Below are 21,866 nucleotides of genomic sequence, written 5' to 3' on the forward strand. Positions count from 1 at the left end.
TTGTCGGTTTTGATTCGTCCAGTTCTTCTCCCTATGACATATTTTTAAATATTTTAATGATTTATTATAAAGGATATAATTATTGTTATTAAAAATCAATTATTTTCAAGTCAAGTGCATTTTTATAAAATTAAATTTTAATTTATTTTAAGTTTCTTAGCCTATGATATTATTACCAAGCAAGTTTTGTAGCCTACTCATTTATTACATGAGTTGTAGGTAGTAGTAATATCAATAGTAAAGTAGTAGATAGTAGATAAATAGTAGAAACATAGTTTAGTAGAATATAATATTCTTTCTAACAATCTGCAACAAATAAGTGTGTTGAGTAAACAATATTTTATTGTCAATAATATTCCAAGCATTTGATATTTTCAATAAATTGTAAGTTATTTTATTTAAAAATATGATTTTTCTTATAATGAAAATCAATAAATATACGGTATTCAATATTTCTTTAAATATTAACGGTGTCTTCCTTAATACCACACGGTGTACAAATATGATTTTTCTTATAATGAAAATCAATAAATATACGGTATTCAATATTTCTTTAAATATTTACGGTGTCTTCCTTAATACTACACGGTAATACAAATATCAAAAGATATACGCTACCTACCTTAATATGAAATATGATAATATTAATATGAATAATATAATCCTCTGTTTCTAATAATTAATTATGTAAAACAATATTTCTTTACCTTATCAATAATTCTAATCCATAATATTTTGTAAATATTTTAGTAAAAACTCCTGTTATAACTCTTGTTCCAAATCGTGTAGTTAAAATTCCATTACTATAGGCCTACTCTTCCAGCAATAATAGTCCATAATGTAACACATGAAGTATATTTACAATATTTATAGAATTTAAATGTAAAGAATCCAAATAATTGTTTCAAGTATTGTGTTCAATGTCTTTTTCTCAATTATACATATTTGTGTGAATACAACGAGTGGTGGGAATACATGATTAGTTGAGGATGAGTTTCCCACTCAGAGTCCTCTATGAAACGGAACAAGCCCAGAGGCAAATTCGGATATGCGAGGAAAATCACATCCCTGAACCGTGCTCTGAATTCGGGTTCTGTGTTCAAATTGCTGTGGTTGATGAACATCAGTAACCACTCACCGTTTCCACGTCACATTTCCTCGACACGTTTAGATAATGTTCGGGAAAGTTTTGTTCGATTATCGTTCCCTGGGAATGAATACAATACAGATTATCAATATGAATACAAATAAAAATAATATTATATATTAGTAATAAGCCTAATACGATAAATTACCAATCTATTAATTATATTAAAAATCCTTTTCAGTGAGAAATCTTCTATTGACTTGAATTAACCAGTTTCAATGTTTTTTTAGTAATGTTTTTATCATCTAAAAACATACGGTACGGTAACTATAGTGTGGTCCAAGTTATAATGGCAGTGATTGATTAGCAATGGTATTGCTCTCCTTGTCTATCATTCAACAAAGCGGATAGCGCTATCTCTTTCTCGCTTTGCTCTGTTGCCAGATCGTCTTTTAACAATGTAGAATTAATAAATAATTAACAAGACATTAAAAGAAATGCCAACCGTCGACTTGAATCTTAGACCTCACTTCGCTCGGTCAAAAAAGGTCTTCAATAAAATAAATTTTGACACTTTTGGCAGTTTGTAATATACTGTACACTACACATTCACTCACCTTGCACACTTTCCAATAACAGCTCATTTTCCTAAGGCATCTTGGATATAGCAATATTTTATTATTACTGGAAATTTAATCCTCTTTAAAAATGTAAAGATTTTATAAAATCTTCAGTCATAAAAATTACAATACAATTTAGTTCTTGAGTACTTGATATATTTTACCCAATTTCCGTCTGATTTATCTTTCAGCGTTCGTTGGTTGATAAAGTTGAAAAACTGTTGCAAAGGCAAGTGCGAAGCTTCATAATTGGTGTCGACTCCCGAGCAAGCCAAGATAAATTCCCATTTTCGCTCTTCAGACCAGAAAAATATGTGGCTGAAATGTAAGTTAAAAAGTCATTTTAAAAAAATTATCATTCAGCAACATTTGTTATATAATTTTACATCAATACAAACTTAATTTCAGCATTGGCGAAATAGAATAAGAGTATAACAGTTCCACTTTGCCAAAAGAAAATATTAACTAGGCTATTAAATTATTCTAAGATAGAACAGAAAAACAGTTATGAGGGTGGTCGAAGAAGAATAGAGATCACGATTAAAAGATGGATAAAAAATATTGGATCTTCAGAAAGAAGAAAAATAGTCTTATTCCAATATTTATAATATTTCCATTGGGCTACTTGAATTGTTTTATTATTATAGAAACAACTAGAACCCTTTTCAAACTTTTTACATAAACACTACTAGTTTCAGCCCTCATGCCATTTCCAAAATGTATTTATTTTAATTTATCTCGAGACTGGCATGAGTGATGGAACGAGTGCCTATAGTGTTTATTCAAGAAAATTTAGAAAGGGTAATATTTATTTCTCTAATAATAAAATAAAGTAAGTTTAATAAGTACCAAACTAATAAATAATAGAATAAATTAAGATGTAATTTTTACCTCAAGATCTGATCGATGTTGGGTCGACTGTTGACATCTTCCAACATCCAGGTCAAAAGGTCATTGGCCTCGCAGTTGGTTGTATGCAAAGTGGGCACCAAAATACTAGGGTCATCCAAAATGAATATGGGGCTGGCTCGTCCAAACGGGTGAATACCCCCCGTCAAAATATAGTGCATCACTATTCCAGCCACTTGAATGTCCGATTGTAAAGTACAGACCATCTTTAATAATAATAAAAAACAAGATATAAAATACGTTATACATTCACATTCATTCAAATACATTTAAACATTGGACTTGAAGTCAAGCCATGTTGTGAGAAATAAAATAAAGTTGAAAAATGGTACTTTGATTTTTTAATTTTCACATAAAATAAGAGTAGCTCTTACCATGAAAGTGAATACATCAAATTCAAATGTACATGAAAAAATGATTTTCTCTTAAAATTCAGCAAATAAAATTGGCAACAAACTTCAAACAACAAACTTTTTGAATTTAAAGTTACCTGTTAACTTTTACCAAACATTTACATTGAAACTAAATAAAAAAGTCTCTCATGAGTCATGATGAAATTGACTTGAGGAAAACATGAGGACATTCGTTCGTTTTTTGATAATTTATTATCAGCAAAAAAGAAACTTCTTTATATAAATAGAATATTATTAATACAAAATAATAGTTATTATGATAACTATACTATTTAAAAATGACACTGCCAATTTAGTTCTTAATTATTATTTGATCGTTATATGAATGGAATCTTACTTTTAAAGTGCTCTTGTAAGTCAAATAGGTTTCTTGAGCCCACCAAATCATTTCATCAACCAGCGGACTCTTTTGCTTGTAAAGTACCTACAATTTTTGGAAAATAATATTGTTTCTTTGAGTAACTGGTACAGTATGATTGAAAATTATCTACTCAACAGTTGGTTTTATACAATACTGTATAGGCTACATGATTATCATTTTGAGAACTTCAAGCTCTTATGAACCATAACGATCTTCCCCATATATAAGACCATCAGGGCCATAAGAATCTTAAGAACCTCATGGTTTGGGCCTTTTTTCTAGGAGCAGATCCTAAGAAAACTTCAACATTAAATCCAAAATGTTGCATTAGGCTTGGAAGTGTATTTTCAGATATTCAACTTTTGCGTTCTCTTAGTGCTTTTAAAATCACCACTGTACTTTGTTTTGGTAGTCGTGATGAATATTCATTGATGATCAACATCATTCATTCAATTTTATTCAACATGTGGAAATACTTCCTTGAATAGGTAATCATAGTCAGCCGATAGTGATTGATTTACATATTAAATACATATCATATGATACATTTGGATAAAGTTTTTCAATGATATCGTTGTAAGAACAATGCATTTTAATAAATAATAATAATAATATATCAGCAATGTTTGAAATATTGATGAATGCGATATACCTTGTGCAAGCCGAAATCAGCTAGGCGAACTAATTGTTTGGAATCAATCAAAATATTTGTTGGTTTCAAATTCCCATGAATTATTGATGGGGTACATGAATGTAGATATTGAAGGCCTTTCATCATCTGGAAATTGGAGAATTACCACAGAATGTTTTTAAACAGAGAAATCAGTTCTACTACCATTACTGTACGAAAATTCAATCTATTGCATTACCGTATATATATTAATTTCTATGCCATCGTTGAAATAATACTCCAATAGAGTGGAACAAAAATCACAGAAACAGTTAAAAATATGGTATGATTAATAGATTAATGAAGCGCAAAAAGCCACTCATGCAAATGTTGTCAAATTCTTGTTGAATGATAATAATTTATTAATATTTTAAATGGAGAATTACATTCTCCTTTATAAATAAGAGTAAAACTCTTATGTGATTTTATACTTGCATTTTTTTTTCTTGCTTTGATTGATTCTAATAAAGTTTAACCGGTACACATAGTCAAAAAATGAGAATAGGTAATGTAACAACCACAGTAATTACCTGTTGCACCAAATCCAGACTACGGTTTGCAAGCTCATTACACTCCTTTAACTCTTCTATGTATTCATCTAGATTTTTCTCACAGAGAGGCATGGCTATCATGACATTGAATTCAGTCTCAACATAGTTGACATAGGGCACAATGTTTGCATGATGGAGATCTCTCATTTCATACAACAAGCTGCGCAGTGTGCAAGTTATCATTTCCATACATTTAGTCTTACACCGAATTATTTTCTTCACAGCTAATGGATACCCTTCTCGGTCCATACCTAATTCAACTGTACCAAAATTTCCGCCATTTCTCAACTTATATTCAGGAAACGTTGAAGATGCTGCAAGGATTAGTGATCCATTTCCAAATATCTCTTTCTTTTTCTCGTTCAAATTCATCAGGTTTAAAATCAAATCCAAGTAATTTTGCGAACAATACATTGATTTCCTTTCTTCAATGAGTTGTCTCTCACAATCGGGTCTCTCCTCTCTCAAAAATGTATTTTCAATTATCCTATCAAACTTAGGAGTGAGTTTAGGATGTGATATCCTATTGAAATCACCCTTGTCGTAGATGTCTTCATTTTTTACAATTGTTCTCCTCGGTTGCTGAAAAAATCCAGTTTGTTTGAATTGTGAATAATGATAATAATAATCATCAATATTTTTATTCTCTTCATAATTTCTGAAACAGTTCAATTCTTTGTTATAGTTTGAGCACCAATAATTATTATCTGATCTATAATTTTCACAAAGAAATTGACTTTCGTCGATTTGAATCACCACTTTGCCATCATCATTGTTTGTAATTCTATCTTCAGTTGATTTAGATCTATATTTTTCATCACCACAAAATAATTTACTGTATTTTAAATCCTCTCCTATATCAGACAATTCAAGCTCATTTGAAATCGTGCATTCGTCGATTCTCTTGTCAAGACTTTTTGAAAAATTGTCAAGATACTTTTCAACTTTTTCAGCAACCCCTTCCAACATCTGTTCACTTCTAGTTGTTAGTTTCTCGCGTAGCTCATTCCATTTCTGCTTCATATTTTGTAGATGAGACAATTCAACAAGTGGAAGACTTGTCATCAGTTCAAGAAGTCTTGCTTCATCACCCTGAAATTTTGGATATCCATTTTCAAAGTCTTTCTTACAAAGTGTTTCATACTGATTGATGATATGGTTCACTTGCTTGTACAATTTTTCTATCTGGGTGTCTAATTCGTTCAAGGAAGAACATTTTTCTCTCTCAATTTTTCCTTCCGCCGCTTTCGAAAGTTCATGTTCTACAACATCTAGCTCTGAGTTTTCCTTTTCATTAACACAATAATTCACTTCATGATTCCTATTCGAATTATTCATTAGTACTGTATCCAAGTTACTACTCTGCATATTTTTGATATTGAAAGAATCATACTCTATAACTTCAGTCTCGTAATTCTGGTATTGATTATTCAAGAAATTATTATCATCGACAACTCTAAACATACCTCCATCATCACAAACATCATTCATTTCAGCATCTCTTTCATAGTCAAAATTATAGTAATCTGCATCATTATAAATTCCAATTTTCTGATCATCATCGGAGAAATCAATGTCATATTTATTGTTTTTGAATAATGGAGGATTCAATTCAAATGAAAATACTTTTTCACTAGGCCTATTCGTTTTCGTAGGATCGTTATTCTTATAGTGATGTTTAATTTCAGGACTCTTAACTCTACCTGTATATTCGATTTTATCATCATTGAGATAATTGTTAGAAATATTGTCTTTGAATGCTGTCAAATCTGATTCAAATTTACTTTTCTCTTGTCGAAGAATTGAATCCTTCTCATCATAATAAACCGTATAATTGGTTTTAGAATCAAACTGAACTATATTATCATCAGATTCAACATTGGAGTTAGTTTCAACCTCAGCTTTTACAGGGGCCTTATGATCCTCATTTTCAACATAACATTTATTGAAGCTATGTCTATAATCAGATGCTGGAATATTTGACTCCCATGTTTCCCCACATTTGAAAATGTTTGTCTTTTCTGTCATAGGATTATCATTGACCACATCTAAACTCCATAAAAAGTTGGATATGGGATTTTTATATCTGCCTTCAAAATCTTTGACGCAATTAGCCTCAATAATTGAATTAGGTTTCAAGTTATCAATAATTGTTTGTCTTGATTCACTAACTGCAGCTGATGTCACAGTATTTTCAGTACAGTTTTCTAGATAATTACCATGTTTTTCTAGAATATGCTTCGTCAACAGTGCAGGAGCTATGTTTTGATTAGAATTCGTTATAAAATATTTAGAGTACGTTTCAGTTTTTGTTTTCTGTTGTAACACAGAGCTAAAAGTCTTGCCATCTTCTATTCTACTTTTCAAGATTTGGTTGTCATTGATTAATTTATGACTTCTGTCAACATTATTTTCTGAATCATCAAGTTTCATCCCTATATTCTCTAGACTTCTGTATTGTGACTTCAAAGCTTCAACTTCCTCATCTAGACAGGCTTTTGTTGCTGGTTTTTGTAATAATTGCGTTTTTTTATTATCTGAATTTTTCCTGGACATGAAAAGCTCGGTGAGATTTGTATATCCTTCGGTATTATTCGATGAACATTTGATTATATTTTGTTGTAGGGATTGTTTTATTTCTTCATGTTTTGGTAGAATTGATGGCTCAATACTATTTGCTCTTTTAGTTGCAAACATTTGCGGGCTAAACTTTTCACTTGGAAAATCTGTGAAACTCGGACTAACCGATCGTGAATTGGAGATTGTACTACGGTTCCCATCTGATCCATTCTTTGACAAATGCTCTTCAAATTTACCAATTTCCATGCTCTGAACAATCAGTTTTCCAGATTCTAAATTTTTCAACATTTTCCCAAAATCTCTCACATTTTGTCTCAATAGATTCTTATGAAAATCGTCTGCTAAGATTTTGAAGGATTTGTCTTTGGAGATATTACAGTTTTGGAAGAATGGAGTCAGAGTTTTGTAATTGCTTTGTAGCCATATTTTTCCAGACAAGGCTCGCGATGTGCTCACTGATATCAATGGTAATAGGGCTGCCTTTATTATACTTTCCTTCATAGATTGATCATGCCTGGAAAAATTTCAATTTAAATTCATTCACCAAAATACATTAATAAAATAACGTATGAATGTCGATGTTTCATTGAACTGGAAGATTCAAATTGTGTGCATCATTAGTTATTCTGATGAAATGTACAGATGAATACCAATATTTTTGATAGTGAGTTTTTCAATTATCATCTAATTTACCCATATTTTTCATAATAATTACCTACTATTATTTATAATGGCCAGAACTATTTATTTGTGTACTCTTTGGATACTATAGGAACTTCAAACTGAATTGTGAAAAATCAATCAATCAATTCATTTATTTCACGAACAAACATACCGTAATACAAAATAACATAGAAATATATAAAAATCATGAATTCTGGATAATGAATTTGAAATAAAATTCCATTTTCGGTATTGATTACGTGTTTTTTCACCAGATCTTATAAACCTTGGAAATAGTTGCCTGTGAAGATAATTAAAATTCAATTAGTTAAGTTACGGTAATCTGACTTTACTTTGCCAAAATTCGAAGACAGGTCTCTGGAAGTCCAGCTCTCATAAAGATCTTTCCAACCTCTGCTGGTAGGAATTCGTTAAAACAACATTGGCAATCTCTCGCCAATTCCAGGGTGACTGACATCAGAGCTTTCACGTACTCAACATCTTCAATATGTCTATCGATTGCCTGAAAATTTTTATTCTCAATTTAAACTTATTGAATATTAAATCATTTTTCGAAAATATTCAGATACATTTACAAATTCAATTCATTTCATTCCAATTGCAAATAAAAAATTCTACCTTTTTAATGTAGAATGAAAATCTTGTTTGATTGGTTTCATCATTAGTGATGCAGACTCTTCTACTACCGTACAGTAATTATTCGTTTTGCACTTACGTGAGATTCACTTTAAACTGTCAGCATCCGTTATGAATGACATCAACGCTTTCCATTAAATCAACGCTGACAGTTTCACTTGATGACAGTTTCTCATGACTAGAAACTAACAATAAAATGAAAAAGGTAGACCTGGTATTGTGCAAAAATAAGAAACATATCTAATTAAAGATTAATGATACAGTGCCTAATAGTATTTAAAAATAATTTTTCAAGATGAAGAAATAAAAAAATCTGTCATTGTGGTAATAAATAATAATGTGCATTAGGGAATAATGATGTATTTTTTGGAGAATCATGACGTATAAGGCAGGTCTCAGGGTATTATCGTCATGACTCAATAATCATTGCTGATAAAGTGTAGGCCTAATGCTGTGAACACTGTGTTCCAATCCCCCAATTGATGGATTTCAACAATTCATTACAGCACAGTATCTATTACAGTACAACAGTACAATGATGAGTGATGATAAGAATCCACTATTGACTGATGAGTGATAAGGATAAGAAAATAATAATTTCTCTGATTGTCAATAATTCTCTGATTCTTTAAATATACGGTATATATATAAAAGCGAAATGGCTCTCTCTCACTGAATGACTGACTCACTCGCAGAACTAAAAATCTACCGGGCCAAAAACGTTCAAATTTGGTAGGTATGTTCAGTTGGCCCTTTAGAGGCGCACTAAGAACGGATTTGGAAAAATTTCCAAAGATACGCCCAAAATCTGCGTTTTTCAGCTTTATCGAAAAAAAATGAACAGAAAATGTTCAAATTTAGTACAGAAGCTCAGCTAGGGTGTAATAATGTTGTGTTAGAATTAATTTGCAATAACACGTCAAAGATACGCCCTAAATCTGCGTTTTTCCAGCGTTTTTTGCGCTTTCCCAGCTTTATCGAGAACAAATGAACAGAAAATGTTCAAATTTACTACAGAAGCCTCAGCTGGGGTGTAATAGTGTTGTTTTAGAAGGAATTTGAAATAATGTCAAAGATACGCCCAAAATTTTGTGATGAGGTGACTTTAATATTTCATCAAAGATACGCCCAAAATCATCGTTTTCCAACGTTTTTCTCAGTTTTTCTGCGTTTTCTCAGTACTTTGACTTTCTGATGGAATGAAGCATGCCCAAATGAAAAATTCAGGCGAGCGAAGCGAGCCCGCTGATCTCATTTTTGGACGATCCAGTCGGGGGTCCAGGGGGTGGAGCCCCCTGGATAGACGGATATGGCTAGCGAAGCGAGCCTGACGGATAGTTGTCAATATAAAGGTAACAATAAAATGGCAATCATTTTTCAAGATGAAGAAAATCATAATACTGTAGTTTTGATTCATGTGCGAATCAATCGTCACTACTTACTTCCTGTATCCTCTCAAAGACCTGAAGCTCCATCAATAGTAGAAGTCCATTCTTGTTGAAACGCACAAAATATGTCACCAATGGAATGAAACATTTTCTGATAGTGCTAGCAAAATCCGCAATCGGTGGATAAACCAGCAGATCCAGCTTTCTTTTGAGGTATGTCTGCTCTGATAACATCATTGACTTAAATATACTGAACTCCTCTGGCAATTTGTTATCTGATGTCTGAGAGATTTCGACATGTTTTGGCAGCATGAAAGCTATTGCATAGCATACTGCTGTACAGCCTCTCTGTGGATTTCATAAATTCATAAAAAATAACATGCAGTAATAACTTTATCCTGATATTTCTTCGTTTAAATGAAGCTTTATAACAATTTTACCTACAAGAATAATATTGATAGTTTTCATTTCAATATTTTAGAAAATGAGATATCGAACAAGATATACAGGATAGAGATTCCAAGGAAACAAATTTTATTTTCAACACTTGTACTATATTTGTAGTCTAATAAGATATTAGAAAAAATATAATAAGTAAACAAGAATTCAGTACCGTAACTAAAGAATACTCAGCAAGTTTGAAAAATCTTTTTGTATAATAGACTGATAAAATTCATTTCTATTGAGATGAGAGGTATTGCATGAACATGAAAATTGTTTATATAAAAAGATTTTGATGATCAGCAGAAAGAGTCTTTGCAGAATGTAAATAACATACTGTAATTTATTGTAAATGTACTAGAACAGTTTGAAATATACAAATATACCAAACAACAGCCAAACAATATTCTAAATGACCAAATCAACTTTTCCTCCCACACTCTGTTTAACAAACTCATTTAAATCCTCCTTCATTAACCGCCAAAACTCCCCTCCACCCCCATCACTCTGGCCAAATTTCACCCTCATAACGTTAAATACTTCAGTCTCTGTTTGGCTTGAAAATGTGCAATACCAGCACGAAACGGACGTCGCCACATCAAAAAATGTGAGTGTTTTTTCACTTTGAAGTTTTATTAAATACGATAGTAATAATAATAGTGGAAACAAGATGGATAACCAACAACGAATAATTTGGAATCATGAAACCTTAATAACTCATCGTAAGTTTCCCTTATTTGAGGATGACTATATGAATAAATAAATGAATATCGTGCTCACCTTATCTTCGAGAAGGACATTTGCTCTGGATCTTAGAAGTCTTTTGATAAGCGATATATCCCCACAGTATCCAGCTATCATTAGAGGAGTGATGCCTCTGTAGTCAATACAATCAACATCAGCACCATCTTCAATCAACCGATCCACAATGTTGTTCCATTTTCTTTTCACTGAGAAATGCAGCAGTGTGTAACCTTTCTGGAAACAAATTGTGAAGAATCTTTCAAGTGTCCTGATGCTAGTAGTAGCACAGGATATAAAATAATATAAATAATACAGAATACAAATATTTGTATTCTGTGGTAGTATATAATGTTTGTACATGATCTATAATTATTGTTTATCAAATTTCAAGCACTACTTTACCATTAATAGCTATAATTTATGGTACCTAGTAGATAATGTTTGTACATGATCTATAATTATTTATCAAATTCCAAGCACTACTTTACTATTATAACTATAATTTGGTGTAATTTACAATATGTTTTTCTACGTAAACGTCTATATCTACATTCACTTCATTCATGCTTCAAAATCTCTGAATAGCTCCAATGTAATAAATTTTACCTTATTTAATTTGAAACGTGTTAATTTTTCTCAATTTGAATATATTCATGCACTTTTGTTAAAGGTAATTGGTAAACCAATATTAAACTAATGAAACTTGGTTACTATCAATCTAGGTTTCTGATTATTATGCAAAAGCCAATTACTAGCCAGTCAAAGTAAAAAAAATTAAGTTGGCTATGAGAGAGCAGAAACTTTGTAGCTTGAAACTTGGTCAGGCAGTATGAGGGTCCAAAAACAAAAAAAAAAAAATAAACCAATCACGAGCTAGTCAATAAGAGAGCGGCAATATTGTAGTTTATAATTTTGCCAATGGGATTCCGTTCCAGAGAAATAGAACTAATCAGAGGCTAGCGGAAGAGAACAGCAACTTTATATCTTAGGATTAGCCAATGAAAACTCATAAACTAAAAATTTAACCAATTGAACTATCCAGTAAAAGAACAAAGATTTCTTAGTTAATAGTCAAGCTAATATAATAGGATTGCACCTGAGAGCTTTCCCAGTTCAAAAAGGCAAAAATAATGAGATGGTATTGTTATGCTTAATAAATTTGAGATAAATCCAGTTTCCTGATTGCTATAATAAAATACAAATTAGCCTATCAATTATTGTTGTTATCGTTTATTTATTATTGTTATTGTTCAATTGTTACTGTAATTGTTAATTATTTATTGTTCAACAAATACAAATTATCAATTTTAATGAAAACAATTTTTCCAACGCATTTCAATTTCAAGGCTGATTTTACCTTGTTCGCATGATTCACTACTTCTCGGAAAGTAGTCGTAAATCGTGAAATAGTATTGCAAAGATCAAGGAAAGCGTCCTGGTGCCAGGCGTCGCTCTGGATGGCTAACAGCATTGCGTTGTCGCCTTCTGCATTAGTGGCACTAATGTCGGCCGATCTTTTAATTAGCAAATCAATCATTTCCAAACGCTTACATTTCACTGCCCACATAAGACAGGTCCAGTCGTTCTGCAAAAAAAAAAAAAATCAATTTCAACAGGTCCAACGGTTCTGTTACAAACAATTAATTTTATCAACTGCCAGTTGCTTATTCCAACACTAATTGCCAATTAATCTTCAATATTGTGATAATTAAAAGTATGAAACAAAAATTGAGAGGTATCGAAGTGAAATTAATTGTAGGAAGATTAACTTCTCAATAGTAATTGATAAAAAAAATGTTATCGATGAACTGAATCAAAAATAAATGCTGATAGCAAATGAACAAATTCCAGATAACTATTTTCAATTTTTAACCCAATACCTTGTATGGTTTGTTCTTCATATTCTATTTACTTAAAGGAAACTCGATTTTTTAATCACATTATATTAACAGAAATCAAATAACAATTTTTTATAAGGTATTTCAAATAGTTGGTTATTCATTCTTTATATTTTGTTTATAAATTAGCCTGAGCCCGAAATATTAATCTTGCAGATAATTCACTTAAATATCAGTAAATCTCTCCTCTTAATATTAAAGTGTACAATTGTTGATAGTGTGAGGAGTTTAAAATGGTATGACTTATTAAATTCTTGAATATACATACTGTAATTGCTGTTAGGAAAGCAATAAGCATTATTAAAATGTACATCAAAAATGTGTTTCTATAAAACAAGCAGCATGATCATTTTATTTCTTGACTGCATCGGGTTTTTTAAAACTTGTTAAGAAATATTTATTTTGTGGACTCAAATACTCTCCCTCTCCCGTGTTTAGCTCCGCTGTGGGTGCGCAAAGCTTTATCAAGAAAATTTGTTCAAATAACTTACTTTCTACAAAAATATTTTCTTTACCTTCCCTCGAGAATTAATTTGACAGCCATGCTTTAGAAGTCTCTTTACCACAGAAAAGTTTCCAATAGCTACAGACCCCAGCAGCAAATCACAATCATCCTGTAACAATATTAGCAATACAATTAGAATTATTCAATTGGTGGAGGAGTTTAAGCTTTTGAATTTAAATTCAGTAATGTGGTGGGTTGAATTGAATCATTCCCCTGTAATAGTTTGGATTTTTTACAAAACAATTTGTTAACAAAAAAAAAACAACAGATTATTTATAATATTATTTAATATAATAAAGGAAAGAAATGGTATTTTACATGTACGGGATAGGTACGGTAATTCTCGAATGACTACTGAACTAGGTACTGAGGAATATCTTGCAATTTTCTAAATTCTTCAAGTTTTCAGTTTGGCAATGATTTAACTAGACTCTTAAGGAGCACGGGTTACCTGCTAGTAGTAATTTATAATGAAAAATACATGTGTATGCTCTTACCAGTACTTCGGAGCTGAGAAGATTTCTGATTTCTTGCACATCGTCCTTTTTCAAGTACGAAATGTAATTGCTTTCTTTTTTAACACCGGATAAGTTAGCTGCGTCTCCATCAGTAAATCTTTTTTCTTGTTCAGTATTCTTTCTGTTCTCTTTCTTTTTATTTCTCTTGTTGCCTTTCGTCATTTTAAAACTTTGTAAAATGATGGATAAAACTTTGAGATATTATTTAAAAATTGCTTTAAAATTGACAGTCAACTTGTTGATGTTTTGTGCTAAATAGATAACACAAACAGTGTCATCCGATCATATGAGTGTAATTGAATGTTGGAATTCTAAATTCCTTCTTGAATCATTTCAAATTTTATGAAGCTTTTAAAAAGTTTGTGCAAAAAATATTAAGGATATATATAACTTTTGTCATTTTTGAATAATTTTAGAGCCATTTTGTGAATAATAATTGAATAATTTTATATAAATCCAGTGGAATAAAAATAATTATAAGATAAATTGAAATAAGAAAGTTTCAGATAAAGTAGGCTACTTCATTAATGACCGTAATTATTGTTCAAGAATTAAATTTTTTGAGAATTTTGCCTAAAAAATCGAAGTCAGTGTTTTATTATTTACATTACCTAGCATTTCTATCAAGTAAACTTTTTGGTATCATAAACAAATTGGTATGTAATGAGAAATGTTTCATTGATCAAGTTAGCAGAGGGAAATTATTGTGTTGGAAGAGTGATTAAAAAGAAGACATAACCAAAATTGATTTTTGTAAACAATAACATTTTCAAAACAAACTACAGACACCTATTATAAATAAACCAAAAAGTCATAGACCTAAATAAATATATTTCAATACAATCAAATTATGAAAATTTGATTAAATCTTCTAAAACTTATAAACTAATGTTATTCAAAATTTGTAAAATACTCGTCTGACTCAATGACACAACGTTATTGATCAAGAGTTCTCAAAAACAGATTTCTGGTTCAATGCTTTTTGTAAATTTCTGAGAAGATAATTATGAAGATTTGTAGTCAATCAAAACCAATCTCAAGGTCATGGAAGAATCGTTTGAAAGGCGCAACACGAACAATTTTCAAAACAGTGAAATTAAAAAAGGCTGTCAATTTATTGATGGAAATTATTCAGGAGTACTATTTATTTGATCAAAAGTTAAAAGACGTTTCTTTGCCTGATTTTCTGGTTTTGGCTGAGGAATATCCAAAACTATTCTGTTTGTTTTGTTTCTGCAATTTTAGTCTGATGTTCCTTCATGCAACAGGATTTCACGACAGTTTCAAAAAATGTTTGTCATGGGGAGAACCCTTTTTATTTTTTTGTAAAATGAATAAATTCTCAATGGGGCCTAATTTTTAACGATAAAAAAACACGAATTGTTTTGTTTCTGTACCGTACACATTTTTGTTTAGAATTTAATAAACCTAAAGTTTTAAATTATTACAATGTCTCAATTTTCTTTGCAAATTTTTTCCCAGACTTCGAAAATGCATTTGATGGAGTTGAGTTAAAAAGAAAACTTAAGACATATTAAATATAGGCTATACTTGTCAAGCTTTTGATTTGCTGCTCAAAAACACTTCTTTGGGAGCTCTATAAAATTAGAATTATAGAAATTCAATATAATAAAAATATAATGTGCAATATATAGAAAAATATAATTATTGTTTGCTATTATTTGCCCTATTCCAATCATATGCAAATGATTTAAAACGTATTTTAAATAGGTTAATTAGTTATTGTCAAGTTCATATATTTCTGTCATGTCTTCTAGCATTTCAGGACCTTGACCTATCACAAATTGGGTTCATAACTGGCTCATCTAATTAATTTGCTATGATTGTTTTCTGGATCTTCTTTCAGTACACATAATTTTAAAAATTATTGATCTACACTAGTTCTGCGGAGTTGATGAAGTCACTTCAGAGAGAGGAGGAAAAGGAGAAAGAAGAAGGAGGTGGTTGAGGTCATTGAGAAGGGGAAGTAGGAGCAGGAGGAGAAAGACAATTCCCAGGTTTGATAACCCATAGCAACCAGTTTGGTGAGTCGAAAATTGTCACCATATCACACTAAAACACAATCATATACTGTCAAGGTTTCTTAATTTTTCACTAAAAAGTTTTTCAAAAAAATTCAATTTTTTAAATTTTATTTCAGACGTGTGTGCCGAGCACTGTTTTTAATTCAGGCCTTTTCCCAAGTTATAATAGTAAATTTAATACGCAAAAAGCTGAAGCCATTATTGTGAGTTAGCGAAATTGTTTCCTCTCTCTATGATGAACGGCCATGACTTCAAGTTTCCCAGGATAAATATTTAAAAATTGTGTACCTACGTAAAATAAGGTCAAAATATAATTTAGGGAATTTAATTAATTGAAACTTCTACCAGAGTATTGTATCAACAAAGCCTGTTATTGTTCAAGTTAATAATATTGATTGAGAATAGTCCTTTTGATTTTATTAGTGATAGTAGATAATATTATATCTTTTTCTAAAGAAGAACAGAAAGTAGAGAAGTAAGTTTCAGATATGTTACATTTGAGTTATTGTTTCTGAAGATACCGTATATCATTGTAGAGAATTGCTGAAAGTCAGGAAGATAGTCTTTAAAATGGAATGTAATTTTTAATATCATGTTAAGTTTGAGATTTGCTAAAGTTTCATATTTTTCTGACTGTGTTTTATCATGGCGTTAAGGCTTTTAACTGAACGCTAATTTATTAAATTATACCAGAACTTTCAAATTATTTGTGAAGGAAGATCCATTAATTCTTATACAACGAATCAGTATGTTTGAAGGTAAAAATCTATATAAAATGAGGATTCAAATAAAATGAGAGAATTTAAATAATCTGTAATCAATAGATAACTCCTTTTTTAGCTTTTGATAAATTGTAGGAAGAGCTAGAAATTAATACTGTAATACATTTATATTTACAGCGGTTCATGTGTGGCCCCAAACCAACTTCATGCACCACCCCTTTGGTTACGCAACTTTATGTAACACCGCTTCAAGGCACCCGTTCAGATGACAGGTCTAGGGACGTAAGATGTCGCCGTCAAGCCAAATTCAACCGGTAAAAGTTCACCGCCAAAAACAAGGTACTGTAACCTCGACGATAAAGCAACTTACAGACCAACGAAAGTGCAGTGTAGTGAAACAAAAGGTTCATTCAAGAATGCCAATCAAAAGTGGGGATTCGAAATTTATGAAATGGGTTATTATCGAAGAAATTTGGGTTCAATGGGCTTTTTTTTCTTGAGTTTCTGCATTGAAATTAATTTGTTATTTTATGACTGATATTGTTTGGTTTTGTGACGTATTGCTATCTAAACGATGGATAGTAATGCGCCCCCAAATCAGATGAAGAATGTCAACAAAGTAATATGAAATTGTTGTTTCTGTTGTCCGATTTCAGTTGCCAATGTTTATTGAAGTTGTTTGTATTTTTCAATTGTTTCAAAGTGTAGTGTTAGTTTATAGTAGAAACCTTTTAAATCAGGTATGGCAAGATTAATTGAAGTTTTCTTGACTCTAGCCCGTTCACCTGCATGAATTAAGTATAGACTCAGGCATTTTCCAGATGTGTCGGCCTATTTCCAAATCCTGAATTTTATTCCAAATGATATTTTTTTATTATATTTTAAAAGGCCAGGCACACGTGCAAATATCTAATAAAAATAACTTAAGATATCATTGGAGTGTTGTAGTGTTGTGCAGCTTTACTGGTGGAAACATGCTTTACTATCAATTTATATTGTTTAGTTGTTAAAGTTTACAATAAGTTTTAGCTCTCATGGGAGTGATCATACATCTGCAATCCGCCAATGTGAGAACTCTGTGAACACTCCTAAAAGAACCAATAGAGTACCTATTATTCTCTTTCTACTCAGCAGAACATACGGTACATAAATTTATTGGGAAACTGAGCTTGAAAGTTTAAATAGTAAAAAAAATATTGTGTTGAAACATTTTCTATGTAGTTGTATGATTCTCTTACATTGATTTGAGCAACATTGTTGCGTTGAGCAAGGTTGACATCACCTTGTGATGTGGAAAGCATTCATTTTTACACATAGAAATAAATTAGAAATTGCATTTGTTCAAATGCTAATTAATAAATATTTATTATTAAACGATAATCCTAATTAAATGCTGTAAATTACCTCGAAGACTGCTACTGAAATGGAATAGTACTCTATTGGGCGGAGTTAGGAGTATAATGCAAATATTGACAGCAATATTGATAGTAGCTCTTATCGAATTTCCATCTAGCTGTTAACCTTGTTGTAAATGTTTGCAATAGTAAAATTCGTTTTGCAGGATTTTCGTTTAATAATAATCATTCAATTTTACATATGAAGCCCACATATCCTCATAGCATATTAATTAATTGGGTGAGGCGAGATATTGCACAAGTCTGTAGGAACCAGAATGAGAGATCGTTTAGGGAAAGGTGTAAAATATTTGTAAATAACTACTCTCATTAAAAATGAACAATATTTTTAATACTCTTCCGATAATGTACAGGTGTACAATTTTGTAGACGAAAAATAATTATAATAATACTAAACAAAAATTATATTTACAATAATTGCTTACATTCGTAGTATAATGGAATCAAATGCTATGGTAAACATAAACCACAAATATTTGGAAAGAGTAATTATAATTATTATCTGTATTAAAAGCTTTTTGCATACCCTGTTGAACCATCAAACATTTTTCATCGAATTGCATATTTCTAAGTGAGCATTAATAAAAATAAATCATAAAATTTATATCCAAAAATTTATTATGAATTATCATAGAAAAATATGTCATAAACTAAAATCTAAAATTTATAAAATATGTTTTACTTCATTTCGTTATTATCTAGTTCATTAATATTTTGTAAACCATCACTTCAAGTGAACAGATAGCAGGTGATGCCTTGAAAATGAAAAATCAATCCTTGGCAATTGCAAAAATTTCAACTCTAGATTAATCAGACTTGAAGACTTTTGGATTATTCGTGCGTAAATTGAGCAACATTATAAATTCTAGTTTATCCATCAAATTAATAATATGTTGTATTGTGTATTACAGTGTATTATAATTTATATACTTGATATAACTTGCATTACCTGATATCACATGCATTGGAGTGTAGGATTTTGGAGCGATCAATTTAAATTTCGCTATAATTTATTGTTATTTCATGAAAACATTATTTTAAGGAGAGTGAAATAAATTTCCACTTCTGAATTCTTCTATAAAAATGCTGAACATGGCGCAATGGAATTATCATTCATGTTGAGAAATTCTATTAAATATAACATGAACATGAATCTATAATCTTATTCAAACCCAAAATTTTATTTAGAAAAGATCACCTAGAAATTCATTGGAGTAGAAAACTGATTGTTTCACTCTTAACAATAATATTATAAAATGTGCGAAAATATGAAACAAAGTATTTTAACAATGGAAATAAAACACGGAACTTCTCATGGTAAAGAATAATACCCAACTTAAGGTAAAACTCATAATATGTGATATAGTGATCAAAACTCAATAGGATATATGACTATCTATAGTAAGCCAGTATGCAGGTATATAAGTCACTGTAGTGACTGTTAGTAAATAATACAGTAATATCCACCAAAAATGAATGAAAATCAGATATTAGGCTATAATGAGAATGAGTGTCTCCACATCTGATAAAATATTTTTCTAGAATACTGACTTCAATAAGCCACTCTGTTAATAGATTTTTCATGGACTCAAGGCTTGAGAATTACGATTGTCAATCGGTTATATATATATATTCTATATTTATCGTTAGCAGTACATAATCAATAACGATTCTTTTCTATGGAAATGGAAATTTATATGGAAATATTTTCAAATGGTTATTTTTAATTGAGTAGGTTTTTTTTATTGAAAGTGACATTTGTAAACTAATTGAATTAGTTAAGTTAACTGAAATTGTTAAGTTTATTGAGTTTATCGGATTTGTTGAATGTATTAAATTTATTGGATTTGCTGAACGTATTTAAGTTACTGAGTTACTGAGAATGTTTTGAATCTATTGATTTTATTGATAACCTTGAACCTTCTAATGTCAGCTTGTTGAATGTTGGCAATTTATTCATAGTAATATGTTTATTGATTGTAATGTGGGTACTTTCATTGTTCGTGGATGTATGCGAATGTATAATTGGCTCTTGCCAATTAAATCTATTGCCAAACAATTTGTTTATGTGGTTAAATTTAGTCATTGTTAGAATTTGTTATATTCAACTCATTTGTATGTTATACTGTTTACAAATAAAATGATTTATTATTATTAGGCTATATATATTCTATATTTACAAATTATAGGCCTAAATTAATAAAATATTGCTTTCAAATTTCTCTCAAATTCAAAATCTCAAAATAATATTCCACTTCTCAGATAACATAAGATCATTTCATTATACAACCTTCAAATAATTATATATCTAATAATATAATCCCATACTTTATACTCTAACGGTTTTGAACATAGTACGGTAACACTCTTGACAAAATTCGAACAAAAAATTCAGTTCTGTGTAAGACCTTCCTTACATTATAATAAACAAAAAATATACATCTTTGGTATTCAAAGTGGTTACCATACGAAAAAAATATGAAACCGTGAGAAGAACTCGGGGAGTTTTTACATTACTTTCTGACTGATAGATCTATCAGACAAGGCTCGGAGACCGGAGGGGGGATGGTGGGGGGTAAGTATGGGATGAGATGAGGGGGGAGGAAGAATTTGTGGCTGGGGAAGGGATGGGAGAGGGGAGGTGATGAGAATGACGAAGAGGGGGACAAGGATAGGGATGATGAAGGGGAAAGCGATGAGGAAAATGAGGAGTTTTCCGAGGTGGGAATCATGGAGCGAGGCAGTAGAAATGGAGGATAAGGCCAGAGTGTTGGAGGGAATGAGGATACTGAAGGACAGTATGGAGGGATCATTGGATAAGGCGGCAATGGAAGATCCATCCATGGGGAGTGGATTTGATGTTGCGATGTTGTGAAGGAGGTCGGAGGTGGTGATGAGAATCTGCCGATCATGTTGTTTGAAAACATGTGGTGTTTGTCGTAGCTGTCCTCTGGACATGACAGAAGCGCCATGTTGTTTTTGGTGTCTTCATCTGAGAGCGAACATCTTTCAGCGGGAGATCCAATTGAGGAGATTCCACTATCCGGGGTAGGTGTCACTGACATAGGAGATGATCTTTTCTTCATATCTGGAAAAACAAAAAACGCTAATTAAAAATAAGAAATTGGCGGGAATTTTTATGACAAGGAATAATATCAGAATAATGATGAACAAAAAATAATAATGGGTTCAGTCAAATACAGGCAGATATAAGTGGTTAGATCAGTAAATAGTAAAAATCATCAATTCTTGATTCTTAGTCTATTGAAAGGACAATTCAAAAATGTTATAATAATTTATATTTCCCGATGGACACTTTCAAAAATTACAAAGCAATATAACCAATTCTCGTTCCTCATTGGAAGGACAATTTGAGAATGGAATAATTTTTTTTATTTTCTAATGATCACTTTGAAATATTGTAAAGCAAGTCAAGAATCTATGAAAAACAATAGCAGCTCAGTACCCTTTTTAGCTGATGGTACCCACATTAGTGTATGCCTTAGAAATGGGAAGGTGAGGGGAAAAAGGGAAAGATTATGTGAGAGAAGAATATTGATGAATAAATGTTGGACGGATTTAGAATAGAATTGAATAGAATGTCGTTTTTATTTTTTTATTTTTATTTGATGAGTTTTGACACACTACCACTTAACCACATCGAACATTATTATTATTA

At 30.9% G+C, this 21,866-nt stretch overlaps 2 protein-coding genes across 3 annotated transcripts in view; both read right to left on the reverse strand.

Annotated features, from left to right (window-relative positions):
* Window positions 1-152: 152 nt before the first annotated feature.
* On the reverse strand, window positions 153-14,312 carry LOC111061653. 2 transcript variants are annotated; one of them, XM_022349349.2, is made up of 12 exons: window positions 13,985-14,312; window positions 13,498-13,596; window positions 12,442-12,669; window positions 11,121-11,318; window positions 9,954-10,247; window positions 8,208-8,377; window positions 4,591-7,705; window positions 4,043-4,168; window positions 3,367-3,453; window positions 2,599-2,822; window positions 1,872-2,025; window positions 153-1,207 (listed from the first exon to the last, which is right to left on the reverse strand). In XM_022349349.2, exons 1-12 carry the CDS (start codon window positions 14,165-14,167, stop codon window positions 1,124-1,126), a joined length of 4,962 nt encoding a protein of 1,653 aa, XP_022205041.2. In that variant the 5' UTR covers window positions 14,168-14,312; the 3' UTR covers window positions 153-1,123. The 2 variants fall into 2 exon arrangements, with proteins under 2 accessions (XP_022205041.2, XP_039292984.1); XM_039437050.1 differs by lacking the exon at window positions 3,367-3,453.
* Window positions 14,313-20,067: 5,755 nt separating this feature from the next.
* Window positions 20,068-21,866, reverse strand: part of LOC111061754 (T-box transcription factor TBX3) — a 30,342-nt gene continuing 28,543 nt past the window's right edge. The window contains exon 6 of the mRNA XM_022349454.2: window positions 20,068-21,275. Coding sequence (XP_022205146.2) covers window positions 20,701-21,275 — 575 coding nt within the window. The 3' untranslated portion in view covers window positions 20,068-20,700. The remainder of the gene's footprint in view (window positions 21,276-21,866) is intronic.

The sequence above is a fragment of the Nilaparvata lugens genome, chromosome 10 (assembly GCF_014356525.2).
Source record: "Nilaparvata lugens isolate BPH chromosome 10, ASM1435652v1, whole genome shotgun sequence".
Taxonomy (NCBI): domain Eukaryota; kingdom Metazoa; phylum Arthropoda; class Insecta; order Hemiptera; family Delphacidae; genus Nilaparvata; species Nilaparvata lugens.

What these genes read in the sequence shown, in the direction of transcription:
- LOC111061653 (XM_022349349.2), bottom strand. Translation starts at nt 14,167, where the DNA reads ATGACGAAAGGCAACAAGAGAAATAAAAAGAAAGAGAACAGAAAGAAT. An exon ending in TGTCTTCGAATTTTGGCAAA is followed by an intron (nt 7,706 to 8,207) that starts GTAAAGTCAGAT and finishes AAATTTTTCCAG; the next exon opens with GCATGATCAATCTATGAAGG. An exon ending in GTCTGGATTTGGTGCAACAG is followed by an intron (nt 4,169 to 4,590) that starts GTAATTACTGTG and finishes TCCAATTTCCAG; the next exon opens with ATGATGAAAGGCCTTCAATA.